Source organism: Pseudorasbora parva, chromosome 8, assembly GCF_024679245.1.
Source record: "Pseudorasbora parva isolate DD20220531a chromosome 8, ASM2467924v1, whole genome shotgun sequence".
In the NCBI taxonomy this organism is placed as follows: domain Eukaryota; kingdom Metazoa; phylum Chordata; class Actinopteri; order Cypriniformes; family Gobionidae; genus Pseudorasbora; species Pseudorasbora parva.
Window position 1 is genome coordinate 24614487 of NC_090179.1, and position 23157 is coordinate 24637643.

At 41.0% G+C, this 23157-nt stretch overlaps 1 protein-coding gene across 14 annotated transcripts in view; it reads left to right on the forward strand.

The window, feature by feature from the left end:
* The window catches only part of msi2b (musashi RNA-binding protein 2b), a 281199-nt gene that overhangs the window by 210920 nt on the left and 47122 nt on the right, over positions 1-23157 (forward strand). For all 14 annotated transcript variants that reach the window (XR_010906732.1, XR_010906733.1, XR_010906734.1 and 11 more), the window contains exons 9-10: positions 11612-11726; positions 17788-17862. Coding sequence is in view for 8 of the 14 variants with exons in the window: in XM_067450482.1 (XP_067306583.1) it covers positions 11612-11726; positions 17788-17862 (190 nt within the window). In the remaining 6 variants the exon portion in view is untranslated. The remainder of the gene's footprint in view (positions 1-11611; positions 11727-17787; positions 17863-23157) is intronic.

A 23157-nucleotide genomic window follows, 5' to 3' on the forward strand; every position in this document is an offset into this window, starting at 1 on the left:
TGGGAGTTCTCATGGACATATGACTGCACATGGTATATCCCTCTTTTTTATTCTCTCTCTGCCACCCTCCCACCCACCCACTCCACCCCTTTTTTTTCTGAGAATCATCACCTCTCCAACCTTGGAACAGTAAGGACTGCATAAGTCATCTCTCGTCACATCATATTCAGGAACACATCCTTTCCTTTATCTGCCGGTTATTAAGCGATCAAGTACTCTGTCAATACCCTCCTCGCCCCTAACGCGTAAAGAGCAATGCCGCACCATACCCATGCGTGCCTGCAGCAGAATGATGTGAATTCTGTGCTCATGTCCTCTGTTGCAGTGCCCTTGCCTCCTGCAGGCAGTGTGGAGGTTGTCGCTCTCATTTCTCGTTCCCGCCCTTCTCTCTCAGTGTGCCCCGGCCGCCCAGCTAGGATTGCCGCCTGCCCACAGCGAGCCGGGCCATTAGCATGTATGATAAGTGCCGAGTGTGTCGGCAGGCCAATTTAGTGTCTGCCTTGCCGCGCTGAGGCCCCGGCCTGCGCTATCATTGGAAGATAATCTACCGCTGTGAGGAGAGAAGAGGGAAAAAGTGTCAGTTCAGGAAGGGAGAAAATGACTCCTATTTTTCCCGCCCTTTTTTTTTGGCCTGAAGGCTTGTGGCTCTCTGAATCTATCTTCAAGATGTGGTGAAAACAGCGGTGACAGTGCAGAGTTAGTGTGCTTTCATGTCTGCTTCATTTAGCAGGCGTGCACTGAAACTGAGTCTGGTTAAATATTTGAATTTAGATTTGCTGAGAAATGTTGAGTTTAAAAATATATACAGTATGTGGTTCAAAGCTCAAGTAATTTTTAGCTTAGCTGGAATCTTTTTGTCAACAGCTGCAAATACTAACTTGAAAATAGTCAGTAAATATTTAAATCATCTGCAACCTATAATTATACATTTCTTAAAGGAACACTCCGCCGTTTTTAGAAAAAAGGGCTTATTCAGCTTCTTTCCTACATTTAGATATGTGGGCAAATGCATTTTTGTCTCAGTGCACGTATTGTTTTAGTTTGGCAGGGTCGCCGCTAGCTTAGCTTAGCATAATGAATGGAATCCTATGTTGCCAGCTAGCATGTCCAGAGTAAAAGTGATCCAAAAAAAAACCCACCTACCTAATTACTTCTTGTGGCCTGCGTGTTCACGAGTACAAATAGCGATGGAGATTAAGATTAGCAGATTTCCTAGGCAGATATTGACTGGGGATATATTATGGGGAAGCACAGGCAAAGCACTGCTACTAGGAAATCGCCTAGTCTGAATCTCCATCGCTAGTTGTACTCGTTTTGTTTTTTGGATCACTTTTACTCTGGACATGCTAGCTGGCAACATAGGATTCCATTCATTATGCTAAGCTAAGCTAGCGGCGATCCTGCTAAACTAAAACAATACATGCACTGAGACAAAAATGCATTTGCCCACATATCTAAATGTAGGAAAGAAGTTGAATAAGCCCTATTTCTAAAAACGGTGGAGTGTTCCTTTAAAGAATTTGTCCACTAAAAAATATTATTTTGCAATTTACTCCCCATTGTATCATTCTAAACCTCACTTTCTTTTTTTATCCATTGTTATTTGTACCTCATTGACTCACTGTAGTGAGTTCTTCAGAAATTCAGTTCAGTGGCCAGTTGCATGAACATAAACATGTTAAGACTGTGTCTAGTCTGGTTTTCAGGTTGACATTAGACCAGTCTACTTTGACCAGTGGTCAGTGTGTAAAAAAAAGAAATTTAATTTGTACACATCGTCACAATGTTTTTGTGTGTATTCCAAAGAAGAAAGTAATTGCATATTTTTTTGCACAAAAAGATATTTGTTCAAAATATTTTGCAAAACACAAGCATTATGGGGAAATATGTTTGTAAAGGAGTTTAATAGTAAAGAATTTTAGCCTAGAGATATAGACGCACCATAACTAATAGCCAAACTATTTTGCAGCCAGTCTCATCTAGCAACTCTCCATTGGCTTACACTGTATAGAGTCAGTGGGAGGGCTTAACATAATGACGGCAGAGTTGTGACTGTTCCACTTGCTACTTGAAAACAAAGATTTGCCGACCGGATACGGCAAAAGTAACTGTCAACTAGCTCTGCTTCACCTTCTTCTTTGCTCTGGTTGGTTGTAGTACTATCCCAGAACCAACATCTTGATGTGGATCTGGCTTGTCAGGCTAAAAGAAATGAAGTAAACTAACCAAAGCAGATGTGAAAACCCTTTGTAGGACTTGCTACTTATTTTCTTTTTGTAAATAGCAGTTAAGCACATTTCAAAGTATGTCTGTTTATTTGTCCCCCTCTAATCACACAGATCTGTTTAGCCCTTTTTTATCTAATAGATGTTTATTGTCGCTTTGTGTGCGGTGACTGTAGATGTATTTACACACTCCTGTCACAGTATCTTAAGAGTAGGTTGGGCTAATGGAAGGGGATTGTGATATTTGAAAAGATTACAGTAATTCAGCCAGTTGTAATAGAGAAGGCTGTTTCCGGAGAGCTCTCCGAGATCTGGAAATGTCACAACAAAGAGAGGAGAAGATTCAGCACATTCGCGACTTAAATAGAAGGGCGGACAAAACCAAAGGAAAAAGAGTGTGAATGTGTGTGTGTGTGTGTGTGTGTGCATAAAATATTAAATATACGGGGCTATATTTTAGATAGATACAGGGGTTATTCTTGTATTTTTGGTTCCTTATTCAAATGTGTAAACGGTTACTTTGACAATAATTTTACTGTGTGTTGTTATAGGCACTTTTGTCAACACAAAATCAATAATCCAGAAGTTTTATTTACAATACAAAAAAGTTTGAAAAAGTTTCCACAAAAAAATATTAAGCTACTGTTTTCAACATTGAAGATAATAAACACCAAGGGCTCTATTTTAAAGCAGCACTTGGCAACTTTTGCTCTCGAGGTCCCCCTACAGTTTGGAAAAAATAATGTCCTCAACTACTGTCGTAAGCTCTGTCATCCTACAACAGGGGATGCCATCGCGCGTGCATTTGTTGACATAACCCTGATAGCCCTGAACTAGTTATGAGCGGGTCGTCTCATAACCCGCGGACCCTGTATGTCTATTTAATGGTTGCGGGTGCGGGGCGGGTTGTAAAAATATATACAGTGGTGCGGGGCGGGCCAAATAATTTCATAAAAGCGTCCCTGCGGGTTGGTGCAGCACTAACAGTTCCCCTGAACACAGCAGGAGGAGTTCACATGCAGCTGTTCTTCTGGCGTCGCGTGTGAAATGTCTTCATCCCAGGTACAGTCAGTGGCATATCTTTCAGCATGTCATATGAATATAATTTCATGGGTTTTATTTTTTTCAAACGCCAAATAATCACGATGCTCACGTTTACAAGCCAGCGTCATTATAGTAGTCTATTGGTTACCGTTTTACAAAATCTATGATACTTCAATTCAATGTTTGAGTGGTAGGTTATCACCATCACAAGCATGACAGCATCGGTCGGGCACGCCTCCTTCAGCTCACGCCAACGAGCAAACGCTGGTCCAATGTTGATCCTCGTCTTGTCTTTAATCCCATCACTTTTTCGTTTACACTTATTGCTTTCCTCCAACAAAACCTTTTATTTCTTATTTGTCTGTGCTGCTTCGGACATGACTATATTATCCGACAATCAAAGTTGGGCTCGCACGTCCGAATTTAAGGAAGTGTGTGTGTTGGTGGAAGTGACGTATATGCCGTAAAGCAGTCAAATTTTGTAGTTCTTTTTGTTCTCGGGTTACTACCCGAAACCCGAAGTTTAAAAGTACGATTAAAAACAATGCAGACCCCATCAGGCTATGGCAGACGTGTCGTTCAACCTATTGTAAGTTGATGTATCATCAGAGTCTTGAAAATATATTATGAAGGTTGAAAAGTTACCTAGTGCTGCTTTAATGATCTGAGCGAATGGTGCAGGTGCACTTAGGATGTGTTCAATCTACTTTTGCTAATTTAACAACGGAAAAATGGCACGCCAGGAGCATGGTCCCAAAGAATTGCACCTTGTCTCTTAATGAGTCATGGGTGTGTTTTGGGCATATGCAATAAACCATTCAAAGTCTCATCTCCTATTCCCGTTAAAGGCCAGTTGTGCTTTGACCATGGTGGATTTGCTATTTAAATGGTGGAATTTGTGAGTGGAAAGGCTGAGTGCTAGCCTGACAAGCCAGACCCACATCAAGATGGGATAAACGGTTGTCTTTCAAACTTCCTCGGCGTGCACGCCATTGGATATCGCTACAACCAACCAGAGCAACGAAGGTGAAGCAGAGCTCGTTGACAGATTAAACATTCGCTGTATCCGGTCGGCAAAACTCAGAATACATCTTCCCTTCTTAAGAATGACTTCAGTGCCGTTGTTTTTGTTGTTTTTTAGCGAAAAGCTCAACTCCAGGTCTTCCAGAGTCGCGGTCAAAGCTGATTCGAAAGACCGCCGTTCGCCAGTTTCTGTGTTTACTAGAAGCACGCAAGCGCAACTCGGCCGTCAATATGTTAAGCCCCGCCCACCGACTCTATACACGATGTGATTGGCCCGACCAGAGTTTGGCTTTTACAGCTCAGAAGTGTATTGAGAGTTGCTAGACGATACTCGCGGCAAATTAGATGCCGCTAGGGTGCGTCTAGATTTCTACGCTAGCTGAGCGCTTCTCCAGAGAGGAATCCTTATATTTTTCATATTTAAAAATGTTTGTGTGCTGCTGCACATCCCTGTGTTTGTAATAGTGTACACGCATTGTGCACTCGCCTATAGGTGCACATTACTAATGCGCCCTTAAAATAACACAAAAAATACTGCGCTATTGACTTTAGACAAGGTTTTTGGTGGTCGAGGCAGTCATGCCTCAAAATAGCAACGTGCCAACAATGCGCCTGAACACACCTCATTTTTTTGACCAGCATACAAATGGGAGCATGTCCATTTGCTGTTTAAACAACATGGCGCAGCACGTGAAAATGATAACTGCGTTGGGCTGAAACTAGCAAAAAACACTTGTCGTGCCTGCCATCGTATTGCGCCCGGGTGTATGATAGGATCCCAGATCAGCATATTAGAATTATTACTAAAGGATCATGTGACACTGAAGACTGGAGTAATGATGCTGGAAATTCGGCTTTGCCATCACAGGAATAAATTACTTTTTAAAATATATTAAAATAGAAAATGGTTAAATTGTAATACTATTTAACTGTATTCCATTTTTTTCTGTATTTTTTATCAAATAAAAGTCTTTAAAAAACATAAAATCTCACTAAACCCAAACTTTTAAGTGGTAATTTATAATTAATATATGCTTTTTTATGGAATCCACCACTGCTTAATTGACCTTGTCAATTATAGTACTTTACTGTTTGGGAATAAAATCTATGTATGGTAAAGTAGGGGGTATGAACATTGATATAAATGAGAAGGAAAAAATGTGTGATAAAGATGAAGGAGCCTGTGTGTGAGGGTGTGTTTGACTGTTTAAATTACAGCAGAGCAAAGCCATGATTAAATGTGAAGTTGTTCAGTCTGTTGAGTTTTTTTATCTGTATGTGCTTACTGGAGTTCCCACTGTAACACGCTGTTGAAACAGACATTCTGCTTGGGAGGCATAAATAGCCTCTGACAGGCTTTCTTTTTTTGTTGGTGAATATAGATTTCTGTGTCAGATGGAATAGCTGTAAGTGTATCAATAATGTACGGGAGCCCCAAGTCTCCGATGTAATTTAATTCAAGTTGCGATGAATTATGCCTCCGTGTTAAGCCGAGAGTTCTGGTGCCTCTGGGCAAAAGAGCAGGGGGTTGTTTTCTTTTTTTCTCTCCCCCTTTCCTCTCATGTCTGTTTTATCTCTGGGAACTGTACAAACAAGATGCAGCGTATGGCATGACCTCTTGCGCAGTGATGTAACAAGAGTTCACTGGGAGAGCTGTGATAACATTTAAATATGCTATATTTGATGGGAGAACACAGACACACACACACACACACACACACACACACACACACACACACACACACACACACACACACATACTGTACTACTGGGCCTGTAAAAGACAGCTTGAGTTTTTGGATGCGTATAAATCTACATACTTGAAAACAGTTGCTTTCACATTAAATTTAAATATGAGTTTGCTTCCCCTGTGCATGCCGTATGCTGCGAAAATCACATTCCCATCCTTACAGGGCCTGCAAACATAAAAACAAGAACACATGGTAAATGTTATTGAACATTATAATCTGTAAAAACGTTATTTCTGTTCGAATGCAAATGTGAATCTTTAATGACACACATAGATTATCACGTAATGATACTGAAACAAAATTGATTTTGACACCGGTTCATCTGAAAATTATGATTCAGTAAGAGAATCAGATGTTTGATTAACAACTTTGATAGATTAAGTTCAGTGAAAGATTCATCATACTGATTTAAACCCATAATTTGTCTTAACTATTCATTAGAAGAAGAGTAATTCATTTGGGACGCAGACTACACTGTTTGCTTTGTGTGTATTTGATTCACTTAAACGAACCAGCTCATAAGAGTCATTTATTTGTGAATCAGTCTACATTTGTCACATTGGATGTGGATTTTGGCTTGAAGGCTGCGAGGAAACTCAAGAGAGAGATGTTCCTTGCCAATATTTCACAGTACTGGGTGTTTGTTCCATCACATGGACTGCTCTGGTAAACTGTTCTTACAGCATAGAAATCCTCTTCACTGGAGCTGCTTTATTTGTTGTCGGGATATGTAGTTGGATATTTGCTGGATGTCCGATTGTGGGGGGTCCAGTCAATTTGGCTCTCTGTCTGGCTTTACGGACGATCTCCAGCGGTAGGGAAGGTGGAAATAAGATTCCTCAGGCAGCCCACCTCAGATATACAACAAGCTCATGGAATTCTAACTCCATCATTGTGACAGTGTCAGCGTGCCAGGGCTCACAAAGGTGTTCCTGTTTCTTGGGTCCCTGCCTGTTTAGAATGCATATTTATTTTTTGAGTTTGGTTAGGGCCTTTCATATGAGGCATTATGTGATCCTGAACCCTCGGGAGTGAGGCGGGTGGCCTGATGTTCTGCGGTTTGGCAATTCAGAAAGTAAAAAAAAGAGTTGGAGTGAATGAATCAGCTTTCTGATTCATCCTTCTTTATCCTCCTTGTCAGAGGGGAATGCTTTTTTCTCTCACTCTGAACTGAAAGAGAAGCAAATCTGCTTTAAGAAGTCAAATTGAACTGTGGTGTTTTGCAGCCACTCTTGAGGTTTTCTTTCTTTTCACATTGAAGTGTTCAAAATGAACATTTTTAGATTATTGATTCTCCTTGTCTCCCACACATGCTAGTCTATTATTGGAATATGATAAAGCTATTTCTGATTAATTTAGCAGAAGGGGATTTCAAGTCTGGAACATCATGAATTATTCATTTATTTTGTTTTCATTTTAATTTGTATATTTCTATTGATAAATCTACTGCATTTTTTTATACAAAACACAACGTTGTTTACATGTATATTTTGATTATATATATTTTTTTATTTATTATTTTAAACCGTTTTTTATTTTAACCATAGTTTTTGTATAATATATAATATCTTTTGTTAAAATTTTTGTTTTGAATGTTGGATATAGCTTTGCTAGAAAAACTTTACAGTCATGAAAGATTGCTTTGTGTAGCCTGTGGTCTCTGGGAAATGTACCTTTGTGAAACAACCCCCTTTTCAAAGTCAAAACAGGTGGCTGAAGTTTTAATGTGAGTGACATTTCTTGTCACAAGGTCAGGGCGGCAGATTAGCAGATTGGATCTAATCTATCCCTAACCAGCCGGCTAATAAGCCGCGTGTGTGTTCTCTGGAGCTGATCGATCCTGTCTCAAACCTCTAGCCCGCTCACACTGGCTCTGCCAGGGACACGGACACTAATGGCCACATTTGCTCCAGCCCACCGGTACAGTGTCCACGCTCATGATTTCCCGACAATTAGCGAGGCGAGTGGACGCACCCAGTTCTCATCTCTGCTGTCATCCTTTCCACCCTGGACTTCCACTTAACCTGCTCTCTGGGGTGAATGGTAGATGCGAGATATTATGGGGTTTTGATTGCTCACACACACACACACACACAAACACCTTGAAGTCTCTGTTGTGTTCCGAGTGGCAGTGCGGTCATTAGACAGGTGGCAGGACTAAATGGACAAACAACATGTCGGTAACACTTAGCCTTCATTATTAAGTCATTAAATAAATAATTCTAAACATTATATAATAAAGAAATACAAGCATAATTATGAATGTAGATTTGGCTAAAGGGCTCTTTTATCTGCAGCCTGCAATATTCACAATATAACATTTACATGTGTTTTATTGCTTTTATGAAAAGAGTATTATGTATACAGTATAATAAAACAATAATAAGAACACAAATTGACATTAAAAATGTTATTTAGCACATTTCATTGTCTTCATTCCACTAGAAGATATACACAGTAGTTCCTAACACTTAATTTGTGCTAATGTAAACTTTTCTTAAACTTTTGTAGATTATGGTAATTTTTTTAATATACTTTTAATATATTAATTTACAATTTATTTCAATTTTTTCATTTGACAGGCAGAGGAAAGGACAGATTGGGACTTTACCCCCACATTTCACTAGGCCATGACTTTGACCTTGTCGATTTCCTGTCATTTTTTTCATTTAGTTTCACTCAGATGTTCATGATGCCTAGATATCGCACACAAATAACACTGCATTATGTAGCGAGTTATTTGTTTTAAAGTCAATGCCCTGATCTGGCCCTGAAGTGCAGGCGTCCATCTATCATCAGTTCTCCCTCGTGTCCTTTCCTCCTCTTTCTCCCTCTGTGCAGGCGTGATAACGTAGCTGCCCCTGCTCTCAGGTCATTAGCCACGGGCCTTCGTAGTTTCATTAAGGAGGGAAGGGAGCTCATCATTGGCCTACCTCAACTGACGAGGGTAATTAGTTAAGTAATAATGTGGAGCCGTAGTCATGGCTCTTAAATGCCCATTGATGACAGTCAGATCGGAAGCCAGGCTTTCCTCGCCTATTAGCAACACACAGAGATTGCAGGCCTCATCACTGAAACCACACACTGACATAATTACACGCATCACACTCACACACAGTCACACACACACACACACACACACACACACACTTTCTCTCTCTTTAGTGCCAGTGCCTAATGAAGGCATGTTGTATTTGGAGAAGTCCTGAGGACTTGAATACTGATTACGAGTGCTTGTTGGTTTATGTGTTCATTTTTGGAGAAGAGACAGCAGTGTTTGCTTTGCAATGTCTGAAGATTGTTAGCCCGCTCAAAGCGTGAAAATACAGCTTATATGTTGACATATAAGGTCATTTGAAAGAATGGAAGCATTATCTTTAGCAGCTATCTGGATTTCCTTTATCTTTAGGTGATGAAATTCAAGGATATTTTCTCTTGCAGTTAACATCAAGGTCAACAGACTGTCACAGAGTCACCTAGCCTGGTGTGTTACATGCTGGCTGGATTAATTTAGTCAGTTTTCTGAGGTATTCATTTTTAATTTGGGTGTTGACAATTAAGGCCCTAATTTACGTCTGGTATTTAAGTGGATGATGTTATATACAGGTGTAAATGGGGTCTAAAATAAGAAAACTCATTCGACCGGATTGCTTTCGTGGTGTAAACGCTCATGTGGTTTTATGCTTTCGAACAGCCAAAATAGACTGTCTACTGACTTGCTGCGTAAACACTATGAGAAGAGCGCTAGCCAGACATGATACTTTGTCGGCTGGAGACTGAAGTTTTTTTTTTTTGAAGACAAAAAAGGGACCAAGCACAATGTTCTCCAGCCATTCTTGTTTTCTAACACGCACTCACAGCGTTCGGCATGGTTTTGCAAAAACTGCTGCTCTTTGTATTTTTTCATATGTAAGTTGTGCAAGCATATTTTGTCCATTAGATAACATACATTCACCCATAGACCCTCCCCTCAAAGAAATCAGGACAGAAGTTTTTGAAAGTGGACCAAAGAGACCAAAATACTTGGTGTAAATGAAGATGTGTCTGCCTCATCTACTTGTGATCTTAATACCAGGTGTGAATAGGGCCTAAAATGGGCTGTAAGATTATGCACATCACATAGATCTGTAGAGAGCTCATGTGTTAGAACAGCTGGAGTGGCGAAAAAGAAATTGACAAAAAAGGACACATTACAAGACAAAATTGTCCCCTTGCACTTATACAATTATTTAGTTATGTTTTATTGTTTTTGTTGTTGTTGTTTCAATTTGTTGAAATTTAGTTTTTTGTTGGTGGTACAGTACAGAGAATTCACCAACTAATCTCTAACTACATACATCACTATTCAACTTTATTTTATTTCAACTTTATTTCAGTTGACAAAAGCATATATGCAGCCCCTTTGGGGTCCTAGGATGGCAGCATTTGTGTCATTCCCTTCCCTGACATTCATAGACATCACATACTTAAAACACGAACGTTTGCTTTTACTCAGTTGAACTAAAGCTCCAGAGAAGAGCAGGCAAGCATCTGTAATATAAATGGACAAATAGAGGTTGACACGGTCAGGGCATAATGTCTACTATGCCCTACAAGAGCCCCTCATAGTGCTCATAGTCAATTTCAATAAGCCTTTCGTGTGCATTTACCCCTATATTTACCCTAGGCACGATGGAGTATGTATACATGCACCAGTAATCAGTCTGTCAAACATTACACACCCTCTCGGTCATCTGTGCTTTCATTGGGCTTAAAGAAAGCATGGTTGCATCTCTCAGGTGGTTGAGGTTTTGTTGACACATCGTGTGCACGATGCCGTACACAATGTTAGGGTTGATATTTCTTACCGTGTCACTACCACAAACCCACGGATCCTTCATTCCGGAGCTGTACTTAATTTTGATGCTGGTGTTTGCAGTTGGTCTGTCACTCTTGACGCCCACTCTGTGTGTTCTGTCATGAGCAGACTCTTAACCGTGCATTGTGGAGGAGTGCGAAATGTCAGTCAGCACAGCAGGAAAATTATCAGTAGAAGCGGCAGGGAGCTTGTTGGGGGCGCAGGGGGGTGATCAGGGGAAGTGCCCCGGGTAGAAATGGTTCAATGATGAGGACCAGATTGGAGTGGCAAGACAGTAGGGGAATGATGAGGAAACAAAAAAAAAACTTTACTTTTTTTAGAGAATCTTTTTTTTTTTTTTTTTTTTTGCCCGAAGACAGTACACGGCATGCTTTCGCAAACACACTAACATCAAAAACACTTTTTCAAAAAACCACAGCGACATTAAGGCAGTACATAACCAACTGAGATGCACAAACACTGTGATTTCACAGGCTGAACTGAGTGTTTATTTTCTTCTCATTTTTCATTTTTCTAACAAGTGATGTATTATTCTTATGAGAGCTCCAGTAGTTTGTGTCTGCAAGGTGACACAAGCCAGATATGAACAGCATTGTTCTGATGGTCCTGTGGGCTGGACATTTGTAATAGTTGGACAGTTCCTTGTTGCAATAAGCGGTCTTATTAGTATCTAGACTACTGAGACAACATCTTTTGTGCTCCATCCACAGGTAGAATGTAAGAAGGCCCAGCCGAAGGAAGTGATGTTTCCTCCAGGGACGCGGGGGAGAGCTAGAGGTCTGCCCTACACCATGGACGCCTTTATGCTGGGAATGGGCATGCTGAGTAAGTGTCATCTCAATTTCCTGCTTACAATTATTCATACATTAACACTGTCAATCACTGCTGTTATCTGATTTTTGACTGGGATGCTGATTTAAAAACAGCATGAAACCGCATTCAGACAATTTGACTTCTTTAATTTGATGTGCTTCTAGGATAAAGTAGATATGCAGCCAGAATTTGTATTTTATTTCATCCATTGGGATTTGATTGGCTTGAACGTGGGTATTACATGGTCTTTATATGACCAGTGATTGAAGAGGAAGAGGAAGGGTAAAAAAAAGTAAAGCAGATAAAGTTCCAAAAAATTTTTGGAATAATGCACACTAATGAATCATGCAAAAGAAGACCGGAAACGTTCCACAAAAGTAAAACGGGTCAAATTTTATTTCAGGTTGACTTAAAATACCTTATGATTGGGTCTTGTTTCTCTAATAATTTGTAAAGAAAATGTAGAAAGCTTTCATTTATTCATCAAAACTTTATACATTTACGATTAAATGAACACAACAGTTCAAACTACATGAACATAAAAAGTTATCCATAAAAACAGATTTTATTTATAAAATATTATTTAAAAAGATGGAAATGTATATTTACTACATAATATATATTGCATATAAAACATGCATGTCTTTGACTTAAATGGATTAGTACATTATAGTTACATTAAATATAAATTAAAATAAAATATAAAAAATGCATAGTAATATTGAATATTAAATATGTTTGTATGTTTTTTTAAGGACAACTTTTTGTGTATATCCGAATTGGTTCTACATTATTAGTGAAAACATGTTTATTAATTAGATCTGCTGATAGGAAATTCTGTGTTCATGTGAATTTAGGTCTAGTTACACACTGGGAGTGATTTTAGAGCAAATGTTGTCTCATGCTGACCTCAGAGATAAATGGTCACTTCAGAATGGTACTTATAAATATGTCTGTTCAGGCTTTAAGCATAGATGCTGAGCTTGATGGTGTGGAACAAGTGCATCACTGTAAACTCAGAGAACAAAATGGCAACTCATAATGTTGGAACAGGCAGACAGGGAGAGGCAACAGCCCATTGAAAGAGCTCCTCGAAGAGAGCACTGGGACCAGAGCTTCGATGTTGGCACGGTGCTCGCGTTAACGTCGCCACGCTCTGCTACCGGCTGTACGACTGCCGTGGCAGTTGAAACTCCTCTCTATTTCAGCTGGGAGCCCCGCTTCAGAGTCTTCACGGATACGACACATGCGTGCTATCAGAGAGACGACCACTGGAACCCGTCAAACACCAGAGCTGTCATCCCGACACTGGCAAGAGCCTGTCTTGATGTTTTTCTGTAGATTTGACGTGTGTCAAGAAGACAGGAAAGGTAGAATCAGACAAGAATACCCGCTTATCAGATCCCCCCCTCTCCTAAACTTCAACCCCCCCATACCTCACCCCAACCAGCTCCAGTGACAAGAGATAATTACTGTGAGATTGATCGTCTGCTGAAAGTAACTGAAGCAAATAAATCGTTTGATGCCTGGTGCAGAATGCGAATGGCAGCTAATGGGTGAAGCTGCAGGAGAGGTCGTCCTGCCCGTAATTTGACTTGATGAAGCATCCTCGCCGGGTCCGCATGAAATATGCTATTGATATTCAGCCAGATCCGCTTCCAGCTCCACCAAATCCCTAACCGACCCTCACCAGTGCAGGGCTCCGCATTATAGTGCTAAATGAAGAGGAAAATGTAAGTAATGTTGAGTTATGAACCTATGATTTCAACAAACTGACCTCGAAGGAGGGCGAATTCATCGGTTATTCAGAGTATACAAGAGCTCGTCGAGACCTCACGCCGACATCTGGAGCCCCCTAGCATTTTAGTAGTCTATGATATCATTCGGCTTCACAGTGCCAACAGTGTGATGTCAGCTCAAGTTGACTCGAGTTGAGGTTGATGAAATTACGCCGCAAGTGGGTGTCATGAGCTTATTAGGGTTTAAAGCAGATCAGTGTTGAACAAACATAAACGGAGGAAGACGGAGACAGTGGGAGCAGAGAGCCGGTTAAAGGGGGTCGCGCTCACTCGATCGCAACACCGTCTTATCTAAATGAAATTGGAAAGCAGGACAGCGAAACATTCCTTTTGGTAATTTGCATACAAAAATCAACAAGGCTCATTATTTAAGGAACCTCGATTCCTTATGTGCCGAAATCTCATTAGAGCCCTGCTCTGAGCAACGGTGTTTACCACACCTAATCGAGCTATTTATCTTTATTGTGCTGGGCCTCATGTATGTTTGCTAAAATTAATACACATCTCAGCCAGCGCAAAGTGCAGCTTTACCAGATGGATAATTGATTTTACAGTGAATCGAAACTGTTGAGCCATAAAATGGGCACATTAGCATGCATATTAATAACGCAAATAAGAGGGCGAGGCCAACGCCACTAGGCCAGATTAAGTGACAGTCTTTATTTACAGTGTTGCCGGGAGACGAATGGTGTCTACTGTGGTGACGGCGTGGCTTAATGAGTCTTCTCCTCGGGCTCAGGTACCTGTCTTTCTCCCCTTGCATTTAGTCTGGCTCAGTCTCCCGCGAGGAGCCGTGACTGCGACATGCAGTCTTTCCACTTGTTATTGTACGTCAAAGAAATGGCGGTAAGGTGGTTCTGGTGCTGGTCTCATGGCGTGCGCCATTGTTCAGCCCACAGCTCGACACTGAGGCTTAGCTCGGTCATTAAACGCAGTGGAAAGCCATTTAGGTCTGGAAATTGAGCTTTGACTAGGAGGTGGAGGAATGTTTCTGGGAAAAAATACGTGGTTGTTTTTTGTTTAGCTGAGAGTGGGCGTCTTTGTACTTCTCATTTTCTTTTGTTTTGCTAAAAAATATTCAATTAACTCTCACAAACTATGTGTCATTTAAAAGCTAAAACACTCAAGATTCATGTTCTGAACTTGTTTTTGCAATAAATACACCAGAGAGGAAAGGGTTAAATGAAATGCTAAAGGAGGTTAAAATGGAAAAAATGTATGTTATACTGTTTCACTGTAATTTTGATCAGATAAATGCTGCCTTGGTAAACAAAAGAGACAAACAATTGTGGAAACCCCCCAATTTAATTTAGAACTGTAAGCCAATTGCTACAAGAGGCTGGATTGAGAGCCTGTGTACTAGTAAAGAAACCATTTATTAGTTTTATAGTTTTAACACCTTGCATTTGCCAAAGAACATAAAGATTGGTGTATGTAAGATTAGAGCTGTGTTTTACAGACCGACAAGTCAAAATGCAACAACCTAGCATTGGATGGTGTCAGGGATGTTCATAGGAAAATACTGAAGTGTTTTAATGCAAAATGCATGTGTAGCACCATTAAGCATGGCAGGGGAAACATAATGGCATTGCGGATTCATGTCTGCAGCAGGTGTTAGAACGAAATACAAAGTTGCTGGCACTTTTTCCATCACGATAACGATCCCAAACACACCTCAAATGCACAAAAGTTGCACACAATAAAAGAGTGTTCATGCTCAGCATTTTCAAGTCATCAAGTGGCCTCCTTAGTGCCCTGACCTAAAATCTACTGAAGACTTTTGGGAAATGATATACTTGAATTGTGATAAGCCATGCAGGTCTTCCAGTGAAGCTCAACTTTGGGGAAAAAGTTAAGGAGGACACATGCAAAAAGTTTAGTGAGTCAAAAAGAATACCTGCTGTAATCAAAATATTAATAACTGATTACATTGTAGTCAGTTTATGCTTTTTTCCCTGTGAACTTTTTGTTTTTCTTTGCATTATTTGCACCTTCTGCACACGTCCTGGAAGCACTGCTGATTTCTTTCTCCTGGTTTTGTTCCCATAGGTGTTGGCCCTACCAGTATGTTAATCCCCTTCTGTCAACAGAACCCCATCCCTCTACATTTAAAAAGTAATCTCTTTAAATGTCACAGGAAAAGCCCATGTCATGTATATTTAGTCTGGGCGTCTGGCATTTGCTCCTCCATAAGAGTAGAGTACACAGAGCCGCTGTAGTCTCGAGAGAGATGGAGAAGCCCAGATATTAAGGCTCCATAAACACATGATACAGCACTTGAAAGGAGCAAAGTTAAAGATGGCCAACTTACTGCAGAACAATCAAACATGCATTTCAGAGGCAAGATTGCCTCTTTTTGGATGGAGACTGGAATATCCTGAAAAATTGTCATTGAGTTTCAATGTTTTACCTAAAAATGTTAGTCAATCACATCTTTATGACTTCGTTCTGTAGAACACAATAAGATACTTGTCAGTGGGTTTCAGTACTGCTTTGGATCCCACTGAAATAGTTGAAACGTTTTTTTAAATATCCATTTCATTGTTCAGAATATCTGATAGAAGACAGAAAGTCATACAGTTTTGGAATGGCACGAAGTTTAGTAAATGATGACAACATTTTCTTTTTTATACTGTCCCTTTAAGGAAGAATGTATTCTGCAACATTTTTCCCATTACTTTAGGAAGTTGTGTATTTAATACTTTTATCCCTTCCTCCTCCTCTCTCTGATTCCCTCGGAATTGAACTTTCCTCAAGAATGGTCTTTGATTTTAAAACTGACTCTGTGGTTTACATAGCATTTACCACAAACGGCACAAAAAGCCTCCTTTCAGAAGCAGTCAATAACGACAGAAAACTTCATAAAAGCAAGTTATTTCTTTTAAGCCTCTACTATAGCGCTGACCCTCACCAAAGAAACTTTGACAGGATCAATATCTTCACATAGACTACTTCCCACCAGTCTGCCTCTGCAATGTCAAACTGAATTGATCAGAGTTATGTCTAGCCTAACTTGTGGTATATTTATTCTCTTCACCAACTCACATTTGTGGCCGCAAGCCAAGGATAAGCCACTAGCGATCATTTGGTGCAAGCTCGCACTGTGCGCAGCCAATAACTATTAGCAAGATCTTTCAGGTGTGTTTGGGAGGGAAGAAATGGGGCTGATGGCAAATTGCTATAGGGTTCTAAAGAAGGTGACGCCACAATAGAGTCTATATATATATATTATAGTAGCCTACTCCTTCAGGTGTTCGCAGCAACAATATGGCTGATATTTTCGATTGCGTTGGAAACCGTTTTTTCCTTCTGTTTGAAAGCTGGCCAGATAATTAGTGTCTAGGCTCACACTGTAATAAGCCATTGTGACAGAATAAGAACAATGGGTCTTTGGGTTCTATGCTGGAAAAGAGGGACACGCGGTGGGACGCCACTAAATGCTGGCAGTGAGACAACTTCAGCATGTGCATTGGGTCGCATCCCACTTTTTCTTAACAGCACGAACAGGATGCGTTCCAGCGTTGTAAACGCTGCTGATGGTGTGTTTTCGCCCCACTCCCAAACAAGATGTATTTCAGATAATAAAATAGTCAAGGGGAAGCCAGCTCACTCGCCCGAGCATCATCATTAAAAAGTTCTGCCTCAGCAAAGACGACGATGGTGAAAAAAAAAAAAAAACAGATTGCGGACTTAGCATGCTTTTGCAGCGTTTCGCTCCACTTTTGAATGACTTCTGCAATCGCTCAATCATATTCGTGCCATCCTGTCAGTATTAGCACGCAGGAGGCTGAGGCTGCGCGCCACGGAGGGACTTTAATCCGTGATGTCCTGCCACAACTATCAGCCTGCCATTGTCTTGCGCTGTCGTGTCCTTCATGATCGATTAGCCCGGGCTATAAAAGAAGGGTTATCGATCAATGACAGTGGAGAGGTGAGAGAAAAAGGAGGGAGGGAGAGAGAGATGACAGCCGCAGACATGTCCGTTCCCTCAGCATGGGGAAAAAGAGGGATGAGCCCCAGGGAATGAAGCGAGATTGTGTCTTGTGATGTTTATGCTGTTCATCACTGCAAACTGAAGTTCGCTAGCCAGCTAATCTGTTACATTGCGGGCTTGCGGGGAGGGCTGCGGTTATGTGGTGAAAGAGGAGCTGTTTCCACTTGCTTCTCGTGTGTATGTGTATTTTAAATGGCATACTGATTTATTGGTGTGATAGGGAAGCTCTGGGCGGTCTGAGCGGTTTATCACATCCCTGGATTTTCTTCTCTCCCTTCAGGTTATCCAAACATTGTAGCAACGTATGGCCGCGGATACACTGGTTTCGCCCCAAGCTACAGCTACCAATTCCCTGGTAAGTTCCATCTTGTTAAGCTCTGTATGGTGCTTCTCTCTCCTGCTGCTGTCTGGTAATGGCCTCCCTGCTGACCGGCAAACTCACAAACATCAACACGCACCCATCCCTGCCTCTCGCTACACCCCAATGCTGAAAAACTTGAACACTAGCGTGGCACTTTATACTTAAATACACATTCACATGCTCAAACAGTATAGATCTCGATGTACAAAGACACACATATTGCCTCGTTCGGCCCCCCTGCTGAAGCCCCTCATCCACATGCTTGTAGCTTTACAGATAACACTGCCATACGAGATGCTTTTCGAATCCGTGGGAGCTACAAACGAGCCCATGGCCTTCTCATTTTCGCTCCTTTCACAGATAATTCATATGTTCAACTATACAATACAATTCAGCAAATCGCTAAAATCTTGACTCAGCAGGGTTTTAAGCCATCCTGACAAAGACATGTCTTTTTTGTCTGGAATAAATGTGATGCAGCTCTATTATTTCATGGCTCAGTTCTCAGAACTGGCCTTTGGTAACCTGATGGTCCGAAACAGAATAAAAACGTGCATGGCATATCTTATGTTCTGCCCAGTGGTTTATCTGGTAATACCGAGTGTACATAATTTGACACATTGTAGCTAATACTGTTAGTGCCCAGTGAATCTACTTTTAATTGCAGCTTATGTATTTCTGATACACTTTTGTTTTTGCATCTCTACTGATTAGAAAAGAAGATGGTTAGCTAGTTTTTAACTGGTCAATCTTGCCTCACAGTCTGTTGATTTATTTTATTATTATTATAATTATTACTTATAGGCAGACCTGGTTTAATGGGTCGACCAATTTGTTTGTCCCACTGGTTATCCAATGTGATCCCCTTGTCAAAGCCCAAAAACCAGCAAACAAGTTTTGACTGGTCCATGCAGTTTGTGTCATTTTCAGCAGAGAAAGTCTGCTGTTTGATGCTTTGCATTAATAGATGCAGAATTATTTAGAATTATTGCAACTTCAAATGACACATTTCTTGACAAATTTCAAAGCACATGTTTTTCCGCAATTGATCCGCAGCTGTACATATACTGTATATGTAGCTTTCCTCATCTCTGTCCAATCAGTGTATCTTCAAGAGGGGTTGCAACCTTATTTATGTGCATAAATTCTTCATGTTTGTCAGTCGCTCAGAGGCCTTCACTGGCGATGAAATTCTTCTGTTGACATGGCTGTTAAGGTGGCTGTTTGTTGCATCGAGAACACTTAGTTGTCTTCACCTTTGATGCCGGCGCACAAATAAACCTCAAACAATTTGTACAGGCGTCCCAAACTAACCGCCAAGCACAGACAGAATATTCCAGTGGCGACTTAGATAAATAAATGGGGTGGGGTGTGGGGGCTAGAGTAATGGATAATGAGGAAGTGTAAATTGGCAAGCGCTTGAGGAAGAGCTGCTGTGACTAAGCCTGGTTAGGGGGATTAAAACATCATTGTAGGCTCACTCTCTTCGGTGAGGAGTCTTAGCCTAGTGCCATGTTAGCAACAGTTCTGAGTCTAGCAACATAGCTAAGTCACCCTTAGAAATATACGTGTAGGCCTATATCTAAACGCTAAACTCCCACCTGACGCTAAAAATAACTGAACGAATAAACACATGCCGGTCCACCCATGCCAAAAGCCTCATAACACTAGCTGAAAAGCAATCGAGTGTATCGAATGCATATTTTTAGTGATATTGACCCTGGATATAGAGCTGAAGGTCTTGCTGGCATATGACTCACTGGAAAATAGGCTGCAAACCGCTTGACTTAAACTGCAGTTCTAGTGCTAAAAGCCTTTTTTCCCTTCGTTCATTTAATCCCCCAGCTTTTCTTGTAAAATGATCTGCACAGTGCCACTCCAAAAGGGTCCTCTCACTCTTCCATTTCAGATGTTGTCAATGACCTTGGTGTTGAACATATAGGGTGAAAAAGCTTTTTTTTCCCAGAATGCTTGTAGCACCTGGGATTTACTATAAGCTCAGTTGCAGTGAAGGTTAAAAATTGACTGTTGAAAAGAGAAAAGGTAATTTTTTTTCAAGGCACTTCTTGTAATCCGCACAGGTGACTGGATTTGTAACAGGTCACAGGGGATGTGCACATTTTCTCAGTCTGTGCATGTATGCAAGTTACCGTGTTACTGTGTTATTTTTAATGAAAACAAGAACCATAAATTGTTGATCAATGGCGCTCGGGTGAAAATAAAGCCCTGTAATACTAAAGTATGTGCATATGGTCGATATACAGCGCATGTACCTTTCTAGTCCTCCTTCGGGAACAATTTTGATCACGGATGGATTTAGTGTTTTCTTTGCCCCAAAGACATACAGGCATAAACATCCAATGGTGCTATGGCAGAGCTCCTGAGCAAGTGTTGCTGCTATTGTCATTTTCATACTAACATCCTCTGGTAGATAAGATAAGAAACAGCTGACAGGATCAGGCCACCTTCACTGTTATCTCCCCCTTCACCAGGACACATGCACACACACATTGTTCTTCTCATTTTTATGAGACTGAAAAAGGACTTTCAGAGGCTATAAATCCACGAGAAGCACATCCAAAGCTCGTGTCTATCCTGCAAGCCCGTGGATCCATCAGACTTTCCCCAAGCTGTGAGAGAAGATCTTCTCATTTTGCGTTAAGTCTGTAGATTAAGGTTGCATTGATCCAGAGGAGTGCAAGTGGAGGTGGTAATTTTTTAGTTCGACTTTGTTGTCATTTTGCGTTTCGTTTTATTTCTGCGTGATCTCGCCCAGTGCCAGGCGTCAACCACTTTTGGTTTGCCGAGCGGCGAATCCTCTCTCCTCATCGCTGTTCCTCCACAATTTCTGGCATTTGACACGGCTGCTACTGATGAGAACTGAAGGATGTTTCAACATCAAGGTCGCCGCCCCTCTCGGTCCAGTCGGAACAAACAACGTGTTAAAACGCCATCCTTTATCTCTCATTCCTCCATTTATCCCTCTGCTCTCCTCAGGAGGACGAAGAGGGAGGGCTGGAATTGATGCTTCACTTTTGATTAGGGCCCAATCAGTTATGCAAACACAGAGGCTGTCAGGGACAGGGCCCCTCTCTATTCTCCGCCGGCCTCGTCATACAGATAACACGACCAGGCTCGCAGGATATTGGAGTGCAAACAAACAAATAAAGATGCTGCTTTGGCTGACCAGAGACACTCTTTGTGTGGGAGGCGAGGGAGATGGAGAAAAGGAGGAAATTGGGAGATGACAGAAAGGAGCGAGCGGCACTTGCTGAGGGAAGGTATGATGTGAGCCCTGCCCCGCTGAGCTTGGCAGCACCAACAGACTTCAGGAGTGTGGTACAATTTCTTCTCTTTGACCCATTGTAAGGAGGGAATCATAAAAGGAGGAGCGAACGAGACGGAGCAAGTGGATGAATAGGCAACAGTGAAGTCTCCTGCAGCTGTGCTACCCCATTCAGCTCTTCACCCAAATTAGCTCTAATTGAAAAGGCTGCTCATTAACTCAGTAGGCACGAGGCAAACACATTCACCACGTTACACGCTCAAAACGGGGACTGCTGAGCCGGACACACTCTCACCGCACACACGCGCGCGGCTCTTAAAAACGCATCCTGCCGCTTCATTTAGGGATAATTCTTGACTGACGTTGGCTGCGGCGGGCAGATGTTGTGTGTGTTTACGGAGTAAGCGGCGTGCGTGGTGGCAGAGGTCATTTTGGAGGTCGCCTTGTAGCGATAGATTAGACAGCCTGTCTCATGCGCCTTGCTTGCTGTAATCACGCTGATGACTCATCTGCAGTTCCCCACAGTCAGGCTGAATCCCTGTCATATACCACTCTGCACTGCAGAGGCGGTTTAACCAGTACGGGTTTAATTATCAGCTTGTATCAGATCCACAACTCTGACATTAGACTTTAAGGAAGCAATGCAAAATGTCACATGACACAGCACAATCACAGTCAATCAAAGCGTATTTTATTTTTAACTTAGTTAAGTAGAGAGAGGCAATTTGAACCGGTGAGACCGTATTACAACTCAGTGTCCTATATTCATCTTTTTATATAGTTAGTTAAAGCTGCAGTCTCTAAGTTTGCCTCTTTGTCACCATCTCTGTTTGAAACCTGCAATTGCAGTTATTTGTGTTTATCTTTACGTGGGTTGCGCATTGGCTTTTCAGCTCTGATAATTTTGATGTATGTGTGGCTGTCGTTCATCACCGCACCGGTGTGGATACTGTACCTAACTCATAGATTCTACGTCTTGGAAGTATAACTTTTGTTCTGACCAACTGAGGGAAAAAAAACATTACATTACAATAAATCACGCTTCCAACGGTGATTTAAATATTTTAATTTACATTCTAATCTTTTGCTTTTGTGGGTGAATTTCACGTTGTCAATGATGATTGTTATTTTGACATTTCTTGATTACTGTTCTCCACAAAATAATAGGTTATCCAGGGTATTAAGTCTTGTTCCATAAGTTATCATTTAAAACTGATACAACACAAAGTTGTACGTAGTTTGCACTACTCTCGTACAAAATTACATTCTCTGTCTCACCTTTGTGTATACTTAAAGGTACTTAAGAATTATTTCCCTCATGTTGCAGTATTAGGCTGGGCTCCTTCATTAGAGACCTATAGCCTTAATCAAACCCAGACATTGCAATATAGGGTGACAATAGCGAAGAAGGCAATTTTGTTGGTGTGGAACAAAGAGTTTGTAGCTAAATTTGCAATGTGACTAGCAGAGTTTAGCAGTGTGCTACATATGGAAAATATCAGATATGAAATTTATGGCAAACCGAAAAAATTCTTACAGGTTTGGAAGTCCTTTATGAATTTCTAGAAGGGGTTCATTTAACATTTAGGACTTTTCTAATAGGTGTGGTACTGTTGTTTATATAGCACCTTGCAGGGTGCAAAAATTCACTTTTTCCATAATTGGGTAATCATTGGTATTGGCATTTTATTTGAAGTATTTTAATGTAATGTATGTGTAGTAAATATTAGTAATGTGTATCTGTGTTTATATGCAATTGTACATATGTACATATAGGCATTTATCATTGTTTTTTGTTTGTTTTTGTTTTTGTTGCTTTTTTCATTATTTTCTTGTTACTTATTTGCAGGATTTGTGTAGGGGGTTGTTCTGTAAAAATATGAAGTGTGTGTGTGTGTGTGTGTGTGTGTGTGTGTGTGTGTGTGTGTGTGTGTGTGTGTGTGTGTGTGTGTGTGTGTGTGTGTGTGTGTGTGTGTGTGTGTGTGTGTGTGTGTGTGTGTGTG